Source organism: Convolutriloba macropyga, chromosome 1, assembly GCF_964194025.1.
Source record: "Convolutriloba macropyga chromosome 1, txConMacr16.3, whole genome shotgun sequence".
Classification (NCBI taxonomy): Eukaryota; Metazoa; Xenacoelomorpha; order Acoela; family Convolutidae; genus Convolutriloba; species Convolutriloba macropyga.
In genome coordinates this window covers 46,670,664-46,691,871 of record NC_134468.1, presented here as the reverse complement: position 1 = coordinate 46,691,871, position 21,208 = coordinate 46,670,664, and the positions used below count along the sequence as shown (strand labels likewise).

The window sequence follows — 21,208 nt, the reverse complement described above, 5'->3', positions numbered from 1 at the left end:
TCTATTCGAGCTTTTACCTCCGTTTTTGATTGCTGACTTCTGTTTTCGAACGCTGGACTTTAACAATAGCTTAGTTTGTAATGTATAGCAATTGCTAACAGTCTGTAATTCAAGGTGAAGAGGTCAATTTGAGAAAATTTGATCCCATTTATCTACCTACCCCCCCTCCTCCCAACGTACCAACCCCCCCCCCCTCCCAACGTACCAACCCCCCCGCCATCCCAAGGTACCTACCCCCCCCCCCCCCCCCACGTACCTACCTACCCCCACTCAACGTACCTACCCCCACCCCACCTACCTACACCACCACCTACCTGCCCCCACCAGCACCTACCCACAACCCTGAACTGAAAAATTTTGAACGCTTTTTTATGTTAAATTGGTCTACTATTTTCGTTATTTCTAGTGTTTTTTTTCTATATTCTGATTTTGTCCAAGTTAGGGTAGGGTTTTTTTTGCACGATGATTTGAGTCGTTTCCGGTAATCTACCGGCTATGTTTTTTTGTTTCGTCGTCTGACGCTCTTTTTTCATTTTACATTTTGTTCACACAGCAAAGCTGAAAAAGTCAAATTTTCTGCATGACTTCTTCCTCTCACTAACGGAATTCCCCCTGCGCGCGTGACGTCATTTCTCACTCAATAAAATGACTTTGCACTTTAAAATTTAAGTTTAGTTTGAATTTGTTTAAAACTCATTTTCTGCAGTAATGGTCCCTAATAAGAGGCTTCTGCAGAATGAATTTTAACAAGCTTTATTAATTTATCGCTGAATGTTTTTTACCTAGTTTTTTGAGTGGCGTCGATTTTTTTTTCAATTTAGATCTGTATCTGTATCTATCTCCATTATATGGCACGCAGGTCTATTCTTTCGCAGCCATTCCTGCAATCTGCTGGCTATGTTTGTATTTCATTCGTGATTTTAGGTACTGGACTCGGCTACTGCTGCATTCATAATAGAAATCCTTGCCAAGCATGCATCCAGGCACGTGAAGTCGGTGCTGTGTGACAAGGACCCTTTTAACCTCAAACAAACGATCTACTTGAAAGCTCTCTTCCCGAAAGCCAAATTTCTCCTCATGATCCGAGATGGTAGAGCCACTGCACACTCCATCATCACACGCAAAGTCACCATCTCAGGTCCAACCATCGCCATTACGCTCCTTTTTGAAACAATATCGCACAATTTCTTGTCAATATGGGCCTAAACCTGCATTATAATAAAAAGTGGGACTAGTGGATACTATTTTTCTGAGAAGCAAAATTAAACACAAAATACTTGAAAATTTAACCAAAAGAAGTTGTTGCATAAATGTTTTGGTGTAAATATCTTATATCTTCCTTATCAATAGCGGATTGATTGAATTATTAAAAATAGAAAATTTGTGCAAAGAGTGATACCACTTTCGCTTTCAAGAACACTGAAAAAAGAATAATTTGAAAAAGATAAAACCTGGAGTAATAAAACCTGGAGGAAAATTTTGCGACCTTTACTTTCGGCTATCTCAATTGAATGGAAAGCCACAAAGAAGCAAAATTACTCAGATCTATTTGCAAAATTTTGAACAAAACCTTTAGATATTATCCAGTAATTACTACAAACTGCAATCAACCATCGTATTGGCGGCAATTGTAAAGATTCGTGGACCAAAAAAACTCCGTAGAGTTGTCCATTCGTTTCAGACCCGGATTTAATTACACGAATTACGAATCTGAAAATCTATGAAAGTAAACAAAAAAGTGCATTTTTTGAAAAAGTTAGCATTTTTGAACTCGGATGAAAAAATTAGCAGTAAAAAATATGAGTTAACGTTTTCTGGAGCAAAAACATCCTTTTTAATAGCCGCGAAGCGGTAGCTGAGGCTATTATCGGCCTTCTCTTGGTTTTTAATTGCTCTCGTAGAGAAGCAATTATTGTAAACGTGTGGATCTCTTTTTATGCAAAATTTTCGCTTGAGCGTTTTGACTTTTCGAGTGACTTTTACGCCCTTGAGTTTCTGCGTTTCGCATGATCTAAAACTCCCTCTCAATCACAATTTCAAGCAGCTGAATTCAATTGGCGGCAATTTAATACTAAAAGTCAAATGAAAAGTGAGCCGAAACGTGTCATTTTTCACTTTAAATCTTAATAGTGGTATATGTTAACCTCTAATGTGGTTATTTTGAAGCCCACCATTGAACTTCTTACTCTCATTTAGGCACCCCCTCCCTCCCCCTGGCTGAAGCAGGCTGCAATTGATTAGAGCTCCCGCTAGTCGTTCGAGAGCAATTCTTCCGACGTTTAGTAGGTTATGTTTTAATGTCGTCGTCAAGATTTTTGTTTCAACCATATGACGTCACAATCACTTCAAATTTAACGTTAATTGAAGGTAAATTAAGAGCTGCTAATAGTTATACCAATTCTTAATCAAAATTTAACATCTCAGCCATTAAAAGAATAAGTTTCTTTTTCGGTCTGTCTTTTACTTTTTTTTACTTCAGATCTATGAAGCTATTGCGGCTATTTTCTGGCAATCTGCCAGCTATGTAAATTAGTTTGGATTTCTACCAAAAGGGGTATTTTTTGATTGTTTGTGCCCCTTGTTTTTATTGTTTTCTTTCATCTATTTGATATTTAAAATATCAAAACATTAGCTAATTTAAAAATTCCCTGAGCTTTTCTCTTTAATTTTGTTATCGCAGTTTAGTTTTCAGCTTGTTGCTTAGCGTATATTTTTTCAAGCAACTGCTTAAAACGTCAAACAAAACTCAAAATGTATGAAACAATGTTGACTATTGCGAGTAGTGGATAAAACAAGGATTCCAACCACCAGTAAAATTTGTCCCTTTCTAACGCTTATCGCGCATGTCGAATCGGGCCAAATTTTACTGTTTGTTGGAATCCTTGTTTTATCCACTACTATATTCACCACTATAAATACATATTACATGCACAATTTTGTGTACAAAATGTACATAGCTAGTATAATTTATGCATTTCATACACTAATATCCAAAAGTTCTCAAGCTAGTTTTAAGCCTAATTTCATATCTAATATGCCAAACTATATTGAAATAAATCAGGTTAATCATCTCACAAAGTTTTTTTTCAATAGAATCGGATGGACTGAAAATAACTCAAAATTGCTTAGAAATCGATAATAAGAAACAATTTTCTTTAAAATTTTGACTTTACCCTTGGAGACGATTGATCTATGATGCTTAACTGAGTGATTCTATGTACCAGGGTACATTTTTTTGAGCCGGGTCTTGAGAGGTCTTGTTAAAAGGTTGACTCGCCTTTACCACGCTACGGCAGTACTGCTCGACCTTTCTTAATGGCAACTGTGGGGGAGGGTGCAACTACAGAATGCTTGAACACTTTTAATTTTAATTATTAAGCTGACTGAACTCTTAATAATCAGGTGAATATATTAATGTATTAACACTAAGGATATCATAATTAATATTAAATATATTTCTCAATAACCAATCACTTGTTTATCATTTATGAAAATTGTAGTTCTGTCATGCACCTAGATTGTAGCTGGCTGTCCTTCTGAACTTCTGCCAAAAACATTGTAAGGAACTTTTTCCATTCTGAGTAGTAGTCTGTTGAGACTAGGATCCTGGGATAGCTTTCACACGCTTGAGAGAAGTTGATATAACTCTGGATAGTAGAGTAGGAATGTCCTTTATTGTTCAGTAGATTTTTCCAGGGAATATCCTTTTTGTTTTCTTGATGATTTTGTTTCACTTTCCCCCCATGTTTATCCTCTGTCAGAAATTGTCAGTAGATATAAACGATTCAGCTTTCCCTCCATGTTATTGACTGTGGTGAGATAAGACTCAAATTCACCAATATTGAATGAATTCCTGTCTATTGTGGAAAGATAAATGTTCCGGCACATTCACTTCAAACTTGTCCAGTGTTTCCTGATGCTCGTAACTTAGTAGGTCCGTCTTGAACTTGGAGAGGAATAACTGGAAGAGTTCTGTTTTAGTTCGTTTTCCAGTCTCACTTTCAAGTTTGCCGGTGTTGTCGGGTATGCATTTGTTCTCCTTACAAAATGTAATCATTTGAGTTGTTAATTAGAGTTGTTCAACTCGTTTTTCATTTGAGTTGTTCAACTCGTTTATATTTTCTTCAGATTCAGAAGTGCATGATAAAGCTCCAGTTATTAAAGTCTCGAAATGACGAAAATTGTTTTAAATTGTCCGCTAGTTTTTGTAGTGAAGTGAAACTCATGATGAATAGCCAAAAAGTGCCGTGGAGAATAAAGGTCCCCTCATGGAGAATTATTCTAGAACATTCTTTTTTGTAGAATATTCTGACATGATTTTTAACTTAAAATTAGTTATCCTTTCCCAAGTAATCACCTGTTTGAAAGTAAAATAATACTTAAATCCTTCTATTAAATTGAAATCTTTGTATAATTTATTAAAAATTAAATAAAAGTTTTAATAAAAACTCACCTTACCAGCTAATTTTTAAGGGCATTATATATTCGAAATTTTCACTTGTTTGATTTCATTCTGTTAGTGGTGGTGGCTTTCTTTGTTAATGGTGGCGGCCATTTTAGCATGACATGCACTTTTCATTCGATCTGCAAAGCAGTTTCACTGATGTGTTATGCGATGTTAAACCAAGCTTGTTGACTTCTTGTACTATTAGTGGTTGCTAAATATGAAAGAAAGCGAACAAAAAGAGCACAGTCAAAAACACTGAGATCGGTGGAAACACAGTTATTAGCGTTTTTCAGTGTCTTCTTGAATATTATAATTATAAACATGCTCTCTGAATTGATTTCTAGTATGACCATATCTATATCTATGAAGATAAATACATAGTCTACATTTCCTATTTCTAAATCTATATAATGATATATGTTTATAAACATTACACATACTACATGTTAGATATTGATCGGGATCAGAATAATGATATTCCAAATGTTCTATATAATCTTTCACTTTAACCATATTTTTACATACATAACAAGAATATTCTAATTCTTTACAATTATTACAACATTCTTTCCAAGGTTTATTTATACACTTTTTGTATTTCATTTTCATTTTTCAAAATATTATTTTTCGATTATTACCCTAAATAAATACATCATGTCCCAATCAACTAAAACTAATGTCATAAACTTCTGCGATGTCTGTAATCTATACTTTGAATCAAGGAAGGGTTTATACAGGCATCAATCATACGATCTCAAACATAAGGAACTATTGGAGAAAAAGTTTGAGTCGGAAGAAGAAGAAATCTCTGAGAGGGTGTATAATTCAGATGAAGATGATTATATTATTAAAACTAAACCAGCCACCAAACCTAAAACTAAAACTGAAGAGGATATCTCAACCAGATTTAAGTATGAATGTAAAGATTGTCATGAAGAATTTAGGAATAAAATAGCTCTAACTACTCACTCATATAGTCATAATCGTAAGTATCTAGAAAACACAGAAGACTTCGATATAAACTCCAGTCAGAACATGAGAGTTTTATATTACAGATAAAGGTGGGAATTACATTGAAGATATAGATGAAGCAACTAATTAGTCTTTAGAAGAAATTAAAAACTGTTACCAGTTTCGTAAAGTTAAGAGTTTTAAATATAAGATCACGGCTGAATGTGATTATAAGAAGAGAAACAAAGAAGAAGTTAAAACTACTAAAATATTTTTCAATACTGATTATATTATTAATAATGCAATATATGATTATGGTGACTACTCACTCATATAGTCATAATCGTAAGTATCTAGAAAACACAGAAGACTTCGATATAAACTCCAGTCAGAACATGAGAGTTTTATATTACAGATAAAGGTGGGAATTACATTGAAGATATAGATGAAGCAACTAATTACTCTTTAGAAGAAATTAAAAACTGTTACCAGTTTCGTAAAGTTAAGAGTTTTAAATATAAGATCACGGCTAAATGTGATTATAAGAAGAGAAACAAAGAAGTTAAAACTACTAAAATATTTTTCAATACTGATTATATTATTAGTATTGCAATATATGATTATGGTGACTTCAATCGGTGGCTAGATTTCGAAAAGGAAATATATGAAGGTTATGGTTATGATTTTGAGTTTCTTGGAATAAGAAGTATTCAGTTAAACATTGAACCAACTGAAGCATCTATTGGTAGTTATATAGATTTACCTCCCGATCTCAAAAACTCAAAATCGATATTAAATATACGTAGTTATAAATATAATTGCTTACAACTAACTATAACTGCTTGGCTACATCCGGCCTAACAACATGCAACTCGAGAAAGTAAGTATGTAGATAAACTAATTGAACCAAGACAACAACATGAAGATGATTTTGCTTATATAATAAGAATACAGAAATTGTATAATATTAATATTTGGATTTACACACCATGTGGTGGGGGCAAAGTAGAATTGTTTAAACAAATGGATGATTTTAATAAAGATAGAAAAGATGTAAGAATACTAGTTTGGAGTAATGGTCAAATAAAACACTGCCCTAATAAATATATAGAAACCCTGTTAGAACGACCAAATAAAAACAACATTAAATATTATTATTGTGATAGGTGTACCTATTGGTTTAACTCACAAATTAAATATGATAAACACAAATGCAACAACTCATTCAAAACGGAGATTGTTTGTTCTAAGAAAAAACATATTACTTTTATAAATGAACACAAACGTCAGAATATAAAAATATTATAACTGCCGATATAGAATGTTGCATTGTTGATCCGCGAAGCGGTTTCACCGATGTCTCAACTAATGATTGTAAATATGTAATAGCTGAACATATTCCAATAGCTGTGGGTTACACCTGGCAAGGTAACTTCAAACACTACTTCGGTTTGGCTGCATCAAAAGTTTTGCTAGAGATCTATTAGAAATAGAAACTGAGAACAACTTCAAGCGCAACAAACAAATGATATTCACAGAAGAAGATAAATTATATAATGAAACTAATAACACTTGTCATATCTGCAGCAAAACATGTTTTAATAAAGTAAGAGATCATTGTCATGAAACTGGAAAATATAGAGGACCAGCATGTAAAATATGTAATCTGAGGTATAAACAACAAAACTTCATTCCTGTAATATTCCATAATGGCTCTGGCTATGACTTCAACCTACTATACAGTGAACTCATCAAACAGAATAATGATAAAAGAAAAGTAGATAACATATTACTAGCTGCTGGTAAGTCTAAGATGTTTAGCATTGGTTGTCTCAAATTCTTAGATAGTTATAACTTCTTAGCTATGCCTCTAGATCAAATGGCAAAGATATACGGATGTAAAACTAAAACATTATATCCATATGAATACTTTGGTGTAAATGATTATGACAGCGAAGCTGCCAATGGTAGCAAAGCTACCTACCAAGACGCTATAGGTAATCTAAAAATAGACGACTTTAAATCCTCTCTACATAATAAATAACCAACACAAGAAGAAGTAGATAACTTTAATAATGAAAACAGTCATAAAACTGGAAAAGATCTAACTATAGATTATTTACAGAATGATGTTGAAATATTAGACTATTGCATGAATGAATATGTTAAATTAAGCATGAAAGAATTCAAGCTCAACCCACTACATTATGTAAGTCTCCCAGGTTATAGTTTTGATTGTTGGTTAATGTCAAGTGGTGTTACATTAGATACATTGCAAGATAAACAAATGCTAGATGATTTTGTTGGAGCAAAGAGGTGGTATATGTGGAATAATGGGTGATAGATATATAGATAACAGTGATGGTAAGACCATCTGGTACATAGACGCAAACAACCTATATGGTTATACAATGATGCAAAAATTACCTTATAAGGACTTCCAATTTAATACTACTACTACTACTATAGATACAATATTGAATACTCCAGATGATAGTGATCATGGTTACTATATAGTTTGTGATATTGATTATACTAATGAATGTAAAGAGAGAACAGAACAGTTAGCACTAATGCCTAATATGAGAAAGATAAATGATAATGAATTAGGTTACAGAGAAAGAGATGGAGGCAAGGCAAGATCAGAGAAATTAATCTTAGACCAAAACAACAGAACAGAATATATGGTTCATTATAGGATGTTTTAGTTCTATGTTAAGATGGGAGTAAAAGTAACAAAAATACAGAGTAATTAAATTTAAACAAGATTATATGTGTAGAGATTATATACAAAACAATACAAAAAAAGAGCAACAGCTAAATTTGAAGCAGAAAAGGATGTAAGGAAATTAATGAATAACTCATTATATGGAAGAATATGCATGAATCCTCTACACTTCTTTCAAAGCAAGTTCCTGCATGATGAAAAGATAATGAAAAGTGTAATTAAACAAACATTTAAGAATATAACTAGATATAGAGATTATAGTCAAATAGAATATATAAAGAAAAAAAATAGAATATAGCTCACCTGTATATGTAGGAGTAAGAATACTCGAACTTAGCAAATTACATATGTTAGATGTATTCTATAATATTCTACAACCATCCCTCAAAGATCTAACACTTCATTATATGGATACGGACAGTTTCGTATTAAGTTATAGTGAAGGTAAAGTTAGTGATGAGCATATGGACTTAAGTAATCTAGACATAACTATAAAAACTAATAATAAAGTCCCCGGCAAATTTAAGCACGAGCTGGGGAGTAGGATTATTGAGGAATTTATAGCATTGTCCCCCAAACATATAGCTTCAAAAATTATCCTAAAAACACTAAAGAAAAAGGAATAAAGAAGCATAATAATGCTAGGCACATAGATTATCATGATGCATTAATGAATAATACACAGAGAACAATAGATGAATGCAGAATACAAAAAGTTGGCGATAACATGACAACAACAAAAACAAGTAAGATGAGTTTAAATATATTTGATGATAAAAGGTTTTATGTAAACAATATAAAAAGATATCCTCATGATCAGAATCTATATCTATTCAAAAGAGATTTAGTAAATAAAATCTGTGAACGGACTTCATCCATGGCAAGCCAAGCATCATTAAATTTAAACAACTGGTTAATAATATTCTAGAACTAACATTTAATTATGATAGAAAGTTAATTGAAGCCGCTATTAGATTATATAATGATCTGCAAAGCAGTTTCACTATCTGTGAAGCAGGTTCTCCCTGATTTATAATCTTAATAAAAACTGGTTATTAATATTCTATACTTCCTTTTATAAAATGATCAATTGCATCTCCTGGTTTAGTAGTTAGTACATTATAGATCAATATCCCTCCGAAAGTTATTTCCAAATCACTATTTCCTCTAGTTAATTTGTTTGTGTTATATTCTATAAATTTTATTATTTTACTGGTTTCCTTTTCTTCTAAATATTTAGAATAACTTGAAATTATTAATTCATCATGCCAAGGATCCATGGCATGGTTTATAAAATCTTCCATAGTCCGATATTGTTTTCCACAAGCTAAACATTTTTTTAACTAGAGTAGTTTTCATCAATAGAATTTTCATTATCCATTTTTTCCCTTTATTATAATTTTTCAATATATAAAAAATGACGAAACTAGAAACTCTTATAGAATTAAACTATCTAGAAAAACAAAACAGAAAGAATAGATTAGAAGATGAATTAAAACAACAAGAGTATTATGGAGAAATAGAAGAGTTATTTGATCCTTTAACTAAAACTTTAAATGCAAACAGTGAACACAATCTAGCATTAAGTGAACAAACATTGAGAGCAATAGATTGGCAAAATCAAGAGTTAGATAAACAAACTAAGATGATCCAGCAAGCTGGCTCCCAGTTTAATGAAGCATTAATGAAGTCCAATGGTGAAGCATTGGTGAAGTCCAACGACAAAGCTGTAGAGAAAGCTCGAGATAAACCAGGAATGTTAGTAGATAAAGACACGGCTCAAATTATTTATTTAATGTCAGTTCAATCTAATCCCCAATTAAAGTTAAAGTTCGGAAATTTAGATGTTGGGGAATTTGAAATGAACGGTGTTAAACTAGTTTACCAAAAAAAATGCATTTATAGTTAAGGATAATATATATGAATTGTCAGATGAGTTTATAAACTTTCTTACTAACCCTAATATAAAACATGGTGAAATCGAGGAAGATGAAAACAAAATTAAAAGGTTTTTAAAAGATATTAGATATGATTTAGGAAAAGGGGATAAGAAAAGCGCTAGATATAGAACAATAAAACGTATAATTGGGGCAAAAGATGATGTATATAGTAGGGGATTAAATAGCAACCCAGACCCAAATAGTTTAATAGAAAGACTAGAATTAATACTAGAAACAAAAGCTGGTCATGATGGATTATATGATGAAATGCTAGATATATTTAAGCAACTATTATCTATGGATATTATTAATCAAGAACAATTAGATAATTTTGTTTTTAACTATGGTAAATGAATAATGATGGAAAAACAACAACAACACTTATTAGCTAAAGAAGTATTCAGTCCTCAAATAACAAAGTTTAGAAAACAAAGAATAATACCACTATATAAAGATGAAACATGGTCAGCTGATTTAATTGATAAGTCATCTCTAAGTAAATACAATAATAATTATAAGTTTATATTAACTGTTATAGATATATTCACAAAATATGCATGGGCTATTCCATTGAAGAATAAATCTGGTTTATCTATAACTAATGGTTTTAAAATAGTATTAAGTGAAAGTCCACAGGGTGGCTCTGAAAGTAGAAAACCAGAGAAGTTATGGGTAGATAGAGGTAGTGAGTTTTACAATAAAACATTTAAATCTTTACTTAAAGAATATGAAACAAAACTATATTCTACTTAGAGTGATTTAAAGGCTGTGTTTATAGAGAGATTCAATAGAACATTATTACATATAATAAATAAACCAATGTTCATCAATGGCGATGGTATTTGGTTAAATATATTAAATGATGCTGTTGTAACATATAAAAATAACATTCACTCAACAATTAATATGACACCAGTTGACGCTTCTAATAATCCTGATAGAGTTAAATACACTTTTAGTTTTAAGAATATTAAACCTAAACTTAAAGTTGGTGATTATGTTAGAAATGTAGATAAACGTAATATCTTCTCTAAAGGTTACACTTCTAATTGGAATAGAGAATTGTTTAAAGTTAATGAAGTTCTTAAAACACATCCACCAACATATAAAATAGAAGATATTAATGGTGAGATAATAGAAGGTAAATATTACGAACAGGAATTCTTAAAATCCGAGTTTGATTTTGAATCTAATAATAAGGTTTTGGAATCATTAAATATTGACCTGCGGTCCTAAGTCTAATTATAATTCTAAGTCTAAGTCTAATTGTAAGACTAATTATAAATCTAATTACAACTAATTATTATTCTAATTACCTGTAAACAAATACAAAGATGACATGAAATAGATTCAATCAAGCTAAACATAAATCAACATCAACAAACAACTTAACAATAAGTAAGGCTCGTGGGTTATTCCTAGAAGATAATGATAATATTGATATGAAGGATACCTATAAAATTACAAATGTACATCCTCCGATAGATGAAAAAGCTGTTGTTAATAAAGAGTATTGTGACAATAACTTATTATCCTCTTCTAATAAAATAGACATTTTGAATAGAAACATAACTGAACTAAGAAAAGGTGATTTTGATAAAGTCACAACTAAAACATTACAACTAAATGAAACACAAGTTAATGATGAACTAATTAATGAGTTTATTGAATCAACAAATGAAGTCAGAAATACTGTTAAGTTTTGTAATAAAGTTGCTGCAGATACTATCTCTAAATATAATCAATTAAAACAAGAATTTGATAATAATAAGTTTAATCAGAATATAGCAAACATACAACTAGATGAAATGTTTACTACTGGGCTAAAAGAGTTTAAAGAAGTTAATAAAAAGACTAATTCTTTTATAGATGAAGCCCTTTTAAAGAATAAAAGGACAATAGTACAATATATAATTGCTATACTTTTCCGAAGTACGTTAGTTGATAATAAAGAGCAAGCAAGACTTGAGATGCATTATGGTTTTAAACAAGAAGATATAGCAAAAGAAATAGAAAGAATTTTTTACTAATTAAAATAACCGAAACTATGACTAACCCAACAGCACCGAGTGAGAGATTACTTTATCCAGATTTGTCATCAGTATCAGAACGATTGATCCGCGAAGCGGCTGAGAAACAGATAAACGAAAAGATTCAAGCTAATAATAAATTTAACAACAATATTAACATTATAAAGGATATTAGAAATTATTATGAAACTGAAACTAATAACTATAATAAGAAGTTAAGTAGATATAAGAATTATATTAACGTAGCTGAGATAACAGAAATAGTATTATCATCTATAGCAACAACTGCAACATCAACATCAGTTGCATTAACAGGTATAGGATTACCCTATTCTATACCAACAGCTTTTGCTACAGCAACTGTTTGTGGTTCATTATCAAAAACAATTAATACTAAAATAAGAAATAAAATTATAAAGTATTCACAAATGTATATTTTAAGTAAACAGTTTAGCGACAAGTTAATAGACTATATACTAAATCAATGAATGATAATAAAATAGATAATGATGAGTATAATGAATTAGTTAAGGTATATGAGGATTATAAGAAGAACAAGAATATCAAGCTGAGTGTTTTTTTAAACTAAAGTTGTTAGTGTTTATTTATAATAATGTATTTAGTAATAATAATATTAGTATTAATATTTATCAATAATCATAAACATAATATAAATATAATCATAATCATAAATATAATATAATCATAAACATTATCATAAAAACATAATATAATCATAATCAAACAATTATCTCTTCTTAGTACCTAAGTATAACCCTCTTCCTTTTTGTACTACCTTTATACCTTCACCAGTAGTTGCAAATTTAATTAAATCGGTTGTGGCTGATAAACACAGCCGCACTTCCTATTTTACTTGCTATTTCTAATGCTCTTACAGGATTATTAGCAACTTTCTTTCCAAAGTTAACTGTAGCCCTACCAACACTTTTAAAGAAATCTTTCAATCCCTCTGCTTCTATTGTTGCATCACTGACAGTCATTGACTTATTTCTCTTACACTTAACACAATTACCCTTTAACATTTTAGTACCTTTTAAGTAATAAAACCTCTTATGTTATTAGTACCACTATAATGTCTACCTCCAACACAATTTGAATTAGTTTTGAACTTATTGAATAGACTCATTTCTATATATAAAAAATAATAGAAGTTAAAAAGTATAATCCTTTTGTTGTTATTAAGCCTAAGCCTAAGACTACGGGTTCCACCCGCGAGCGAAGCTCGAAGCCTAAGCCCAAGGTTAGGCCAAAGGCTAAGATTAAGCTTGAAGCTAAGGGTCTATCTCTAGAGAATAAAAAGAAATTAGATATTATTTATGCTAAGGGTTTTGTTAAGACTAGTAGGCAATAATGACAAGGACTATAGTTACAATTATAACTATGACTTAATTATAACTATGACTTAATTATAACTAAGACTATGTCTATGATATAATATCAACCATCATATTACCATCACTATTCACACTAATAACCTTTCTAGTTAAAACTAATGCATGACATATAACATCTGCAACTGCAGCACTAAATTTAAAATTAAGTTGTATTGGTTGTGGTCCTATATGATCCCTTTGATATCTAGTATCGAATGCATATATTCTATAACTACTTTTGAATGTTCTATGGTTTATATATGGTTTTATATTATGTGGTAGCCCATTATAATCTTTATTAAAGCTAACAATCTCTTTAAAAGTCTCATTATAATTATTGGTACCATAATTAATATTTATTCTATCCTCGGGATAAAACTCACTACCAATCTTACAATAACATTCAGTAACATTCATTATATCAAATGTACTTGCATCATGAGTTTGTTCATTAACATTATTATTTTCAAAACCAACTTATAGATATTGTGGTCTTTCCATACCACTTTCCATACCAAGATCAAACATGAAGTTAGTAGCATTGGGTACATTCTTATAAAATGTCTTTCTTTCATAATAACTAAAGTCTACATTATTCTTTTTATTTAAACACTTTTGCACAATAATTCTATTGTCATTACTAGGATCAATACTAGGTACACACCATGATATATCTCTAATTTCTATATTACCATCATTAGCAAGTGCACCAGGATTAGCATTAACTCTATATAGAGCTCTATCATTGTTATTTCTTTTTAAAATTAGTTTAAATCCTAAACCATGTATAATCTTTTCTAAATCATTTACAAATCCAAATAGATCACTCATCTTAATGATCATATACATATGACCTCGTTGTGCAGCAATATGGTCACCTTTAAGTTGACTATCTCTATTACCTTTATTTCTAACAAAACCACTCTCATATTCATCGCCAATACTAGTTAATAACTTATACATCAATAGATTAGGATGACAGTGATCTATATAATCAATAGTCCTACCACCACTAGTTTCAAGCTTAATTGAAATAAAAAATGCCATCATACCATAATTAACTAATCTGATATTAGCATCATTAGCAAATACACCACCAGCATCATCTGATACAACAATCTCCAGATAGGAATCACGCAAATTTAAATGATTCTCTTCTCTGTTGAGAACGATATTAATGTTAGTACTGATTGTATTCATTGTTGCTAGATTATTAGGTTTATATTTTATAATCTTACTTTTGTGTATATCATTGTTATAACTATAAGTTGTATCCAAATTGAAATCCATTTCTATCAGATAAAAAATGACAGAAAATTTAATCTTATAGGAACTGCAAAAGATACATGATGCTTTAACTAAAACTAAAGAAGAACATACACTTAACTTTAGAATGATAAAGCCAACAGAAAAGTTTAATTTTAGTGAACCTATACTTAAATCATCAAAATAAGGTTTAATTAGATTATCTGTTTATAATTCGGTGTTTAATGTGAATAGAGGGAATAATCAATTCTTATATGCTAGTACTGTTATAGGAGACGATGAAGCTTTACCTCAGGCTATTAATTCTGACCCTAACTTTACCCATAACCCTAACCCTATCTCTACCTCAAGCCTAAACATTACATCTATCCTTAATTATAATTATAAAGGAGTCCCGTTGCTATATTCAACTATTACACCGGGAGCATATGAGTTAACTGACATAGCAGAATTAATAAAAGAAGAAACTGATGGTAATGTTATAATAGAACCTGATAAGAATACGATGAAATGTTTAATGGAAATAAAAGAAGGAGCACTCAGCTTTGATATAGAAAACTCACTAGCCTCATTACTAGGATTTAGAAAAATAATTTATAAAAAAGGTAGATATAAATCTCAGAAAATTATTGATATTATGGGTTTTAGTAATATTAACATTCATTGCAATATTATATCTGGAGCTAAAGATAATGGTAAAGATACAGATATATTGTATACTTTTAATCTAACAGAACCACCAGGTTACTTGATAAATATTATACCAAATAATATCTTGTATCAGAATGTAACCAAAGATAGAATAGAATATATAGAGTTTCATATTAAAGATGAGCATGGAAGACCTATAGACTTTAATGGTGATGTATTAAGTTTTACTTTACATCTGACGTAGTCAGCTGGGCGAAGCCCCATCAGTGAAGCTGCTTCGCAGATCTGGTGTAACCAGCAACTTTGTTGATATAGTCTAGATCTAAACTTAAACTAAACTACAAAACTCTCCGATCCCAATTAATTCTTAGTTTACCATTAATATTTTTATATTTAGTTATATCAATGACAATATAATTATAAGGCTCTTTCCATACCTTATTACATATATTAGCAAAATCATTATAACGAAGTTCAACATTATTGAAGAAATCTTGATATATCGATGCTAGGACTTTACCTCTCTGTTCAAACAAAATAAATAGATTACAGTTCTCTCTAACCTTCTGCCTATCCAGAGAGAACAGGTTTTGATTGAGATATATCATATTGCAATTATTATGTCTACCTCTACAAAAGTATTCTTTAATAACTGGTTCTTTGGCTCTAACATAATCGAATATCATTAGTTTCTTTAAGTCTTTGGATAGTTTATCAGGAGATGGTAAATCTTTTATATCTTTAATAAATTCTATAATTGCTTTTGGGTTTATTCTTTCTAATCCATTGTATTGATCACCAGTAGGTCCAATGATGTATAGCTTATCAAAATATATACTAGCTAGAATTAGTTTTTTTAATAAGAATGTCTTACCACATTCACTAGGACCAGATATTAAACATCTAAAGTTATCTGGGAATGTGGCTTCAGTAATTATATCATCATTATTTAGCCAAGATTGTAGATCTTCATTTTTGTTTACAGAGATCGGTGAATTTGCATAACAACTCTGTTGAACCGCTTCACGGATGTTGTTAGTAGGACTATTGTTATTAGGTTTACCCTTTTGATAGGACTTCGTCCATCCGTGAAGCGGTTCCACCGTTGCTTCGCCATGGGACTTCGTCCATCCGGGAACCGGTTCCACCGATGCTTCGCCATGTTTTTCGCCAAATAGATCTGTGAAACAGGTTCCCTGATTTATAAAATTATCATCTGCGAAGCAGGTTCCCTGATTAACATTATCATTAACATTATTATAATAATTAACAGTATCATTAACATTATCATATGTCATTATCATTATCAATGTCATTATCATTATCATTAACATTAACATTATCATTATCATTAACATTATCATTATCATTATCATTAACATTAACATTATCATTATCATTATCAATGTCATTATCATTATCATTAACATTATCATTATCAATGTCATTATCATTATCAATGTCCTTATCATTATCATTATCATTAACATTATGATTAACATTATCATTAACATTATCATTATCATTATCATTAACATTATCATTAACATTATCATTATCATTAACATTATCATTATCATTAACATTATCATTATCAATGTCATTATCATTATCATTATCATTAACATTAACATTATCATTAACATTATCATTATCATTAACATTATCATTATCAATGTCATTATCATTATCATTAACATTATCATTATCAATGTCATCATCATTATCAATGTCATTATCATTATCAATGTCACTATCATTATCATTAACAGTAATGTCTAAACTTTGATTAGATGTAAAGTTAAGCCATTTCTATTTAAACTTAGTTAAATCTTATTGGTGGAAAAATGCATGAATTATTATTGAATGAATAGCTTACCATTAGAAGGATTGGATTAGAAGAAGTGAAGTTGTAGAAAGATATTGTTTAATTTGAAAGAAGAAAGTTTAGATGGAATGTAGAAGAGAATTGATTATTAGAATTCGTTGTTTTGGGAAACTGCAGGAACCACATCCGAAGACCTGAAATATATTCTTGATAATATCAGATACTTAACAATAATTTAGTTTATTAATGCGAATATAAGTTGGTGACAGGAAATAGCAGTTAGAAATAAGAGAATAGCATTTTTCAAACGCAAAATGTTTATTTTACATTCTGATTTTTTGATAGACTAAATATGTTCGATATTTCGAATTTCAACACTTTTAATCTTCTTGATAAAAGTATCAAGGTTAATGTTCACAACGATATTGGTCCAATTTTATCTTATTCAATAAATAATTTAGAAACAGCGATTTTTATATTTTACCAAATCAACAGTCGACCTGGCATTCATATATTTTATACAACTGAAATTGAGAGTGACTTTACAGAAATTAAATCCATTCTTACCTCTAATTCAAATTGCATAATTAATTTACACCCCCGAATTCAAGTGAACTTTGCTTTTTGAAAACAAAAAATTACTTCTATCCAACTGACAATATGGCAGACGTTACAGCAATGGCTACGGCCATCACAAATGCTATTCGAACAGGCATCACGGGAACAAGTTCAGGACAAACTGTAGTTCTCAATCCATTTTCTGGTGGCGAAACAGAAGATTTTCGAACTTTCAAAGAACAAATCAGAAGCTCAGTCTCACTTGCGCAAGTACCAAACAACGCTAAATTGGATTACCTTAAACTTCATTTGACAGGCGGCGCACTAGCTTTCTTTTTGGAAACACCAACGGCAGACAGGGACACTTTTGATAAAGCAATCCAAGCTCTCGAAAATCGATATTTAAGTGCAAACAGGATAGAATTATTCAAGTTGAAATTTCAAGAACGAAAATTCAACTTATCAAGAGAGAGACCCCTGAAGATTATTTAACAGATCTGACGAGATTAGCAAATTTAGCTTTTAGCAAACTAAATTTACTGAATTCTGTCATGTCAATGGTTAACAAAGTGATACCGATGTCTTTACTACCGCGATCGATGCTATTTGAAATTCTTCAAAAAGTAGCTTTAACCCAAGTTCACCAAACAGACAGATTGACGCTTGCTATTCCAACGAATCAGATTCTCACGTATTACGAGACAAAAATTTTAACAAATGTTGCTGTAGTCAATTCAGGAATGATTTTCACCTTAGCAGTACCTTTTGCATCTGGTTCGACAGCTCTCAACTTATATAGAGCAACTCCAGTGCCAATGCCCAACGGAGGAGAAGATGGTTACGCGTCTCAGTACGAATTGGAATCAAATTACATTGCAATAGCTGAATCTACAAACCGCATAGCATTACTCTCACAGCCACAAATTGACAATTGTTTGGGCTCCAGTAGTTTTTCTGTATGCATAAATGGATTCTCATTGGAAACCGCAGAAAACACGTGTCTAGGTTCACTATTAATTGGCAATCAGTTCTCAGCGTTACAAAACTGTAATATCTTAACGGTCAAACTCCCTATTAAAGAAAAAGCAAAGAATCTTGGCAATTGTAAATGGCTGATAACATCTTCCAGCAAAAACTTTGATATTTTTCTCAGCGATTTGAAAAATACCGATTATCTTAAACGAACAAAGCTTCCTGGATGCCAAGTATGTGTGTTAGAATTGAAATGTGGAACAAAAATCGAGACTAGTTCAATGGAACTGAGAGCAGATATGTTTTCTTGCAAAAACGATAGTGCGATAAAAATCGACATTAAACTAGCAGATCCTCTGCAGCATCTCTTCAGTAAGCTACCAGATTTATCAGAACTTCCACATATTTCATCAATGTCTGAAGCTCGCAAACAAATTATTGAAGAAGTTCAATTGGAAATGTTATTGGTGCCCGAATTTCACAGAAAATCGCTTGTCAAATTAGACGAAATCTCTGAACCTATTATTCAAAACATGAAGAACTTGAGGCCGAGTATTCAGAACAAATTTCGAGAAGCTGGAACTTGGAAAATGTCCTTAACGATTGGGTTCTGTTCTTTCTGTATTTCATTACTATTGCACTTTGGACTCACGTATGCTTTACAATGTTATCGTCAACGCTATGCTAGAGTTATTACATCGGTGGTTGGTGAAAAGAGAATTGAATCAAAACCGATTTTGGTTGTCTCTGCAGCAGACCATCAGTATTTACAATTACATCCTATGAGTAAACTTGCAAACAACAATATTGTTTTGAGTGAACAACAGTTGAAACAACTCTTTAATCTGACAAATCAAGAGAGTGCTCCAGTAGACTTAGACAATATGCAACTTGTTTGTAAACAAATCGCGCGAAGCCTTAATACGCAATTCTGATTAATAACCGTTAACTTATTAAAAATTATAGATACCCATTGCATGCGAAAATTTTGTACACAAACCATAACACCAAAAGCCGTCTTGTTAATGTGGTTTCAAATTCTTTAATGAAGGAATTTATAAATTAATAAGCAGTGTAACATCAAAATTAAAGAAGCGCAGAGTAATGTCTAAACTTTGATTGGATGTAAAGTTAAGCCATTTCTATTTAAACTTAGTTAAATCTTATTGGTGGAAAAATGCATGAATTATTATTGAATGAATAGCTTACCATTAGAAGGATTGGATTAGAAGAAGTGAAGTTGTAGAAAGATATTGTTTAATTTGAAAGAAGAAAGTTTAGATGGAATGTAGAAGAGAATTGATTATTAGAATTCGTTGTTTTGGGAAACTGCAGGAACCACATCCGAAGACCTGAAATATATTCTTGATAATATCAGATACTTAACAATAATTTAGTTTATTAATGCGAATATAAGTTGGTTACAGGAAAAAGCAGTTAGAAATAAGAGAATAGCATTTTTCAAACGCAAAATGTTTATTTTACATTCTGATTTTTTGATAGACTAAATATGTTCGATATTTCGTATTTCAACACTTTTAATCTTCTTGATAAAAATATCAAGGTTAATGTTCACAACGATATTGGTCCAATTTTATCTTATTCAATAAATAATTTGGAAACAGCGATTTTTTTATTTTACCAAATCAACAGTCGACCTGGCATTCATATATTTTATACAACTGAAATTGAGAGTGACTTTACAGAAATTAAATCCATTCTTACCTCTAATTCAAATTGCATAATTAATTTACACCCCCGAATTAACATTATCATTATCATTAACATTATCCTTATCATTAACATTATCATTATCATTAACATTATCATTAACATTAACATTACAACCTAAACAAAAACACTCATTATATATTCCTGGATATTTACATTGATTAACTAGAATATTTAAAGCACTTTTAAATCTGAATCCTCTATCAATAAGATAGATCATGTATAAACAATAAGCCCCACAATAAGATTTATCATATTGTTGTATTCTCTCATTAGATCCTAGATCAACATATTCTTCTAAAAATAATGGTGGGGTTTCTACACCAAAACTATCAAAGTAATACACAGGACCACCTTCTCCTCCTATAACTAAAACCCAGTGTGTACCTTCAGTTGGGTGTAGATTGACAATAATATTGAAGTTAGGTTCCCCGATCAGGGAACCTGCTTCGCAGATAGAACTTTGTCCATGTTTCACCATCGGAGAAGCCGTTTCACGGATACTATCTGGAGTGTCATCTCTCATTACTATTTCAATTGGTGTTAGACTTATATCTTTACCTATATCTTTTTTTCTGATATCACTCATAGCAATATTATCAATATTAAATTTATTAATGAATTCCTCAAAAGTTAGGATAAGCATTTTTATATAATAAATTTTATATATAAAAATGGATAAAGATGGTATACTTTTTTTTTCTTATTATTA

At 30.8% G+C, this 21,208-nt stretch overlaps 1 protein-coding gene across 1 annotated transcript in view; it reads left to right on the top strand.

Moving 5' to 3' along the window:
* Positions 1 to 21,208, top strand: part of LOC142342173 (protein-tyrosine sulfotransferase 2-like) — a 60,358-nt gene that overhangs the window by 3,758 nt on the left and 35,392 nt on the right. The window contains exon 2 of the mRNA XM_075393428.1: positions 925 to 1,138. Within this exon, the coding sequence (XP_075249543.1) occupies positions 925 to 1,138 (214 nt within the window). The remainder of the gene's footprint in view (positions 1 to 924; positions 1,139 to 21,208) is intronic.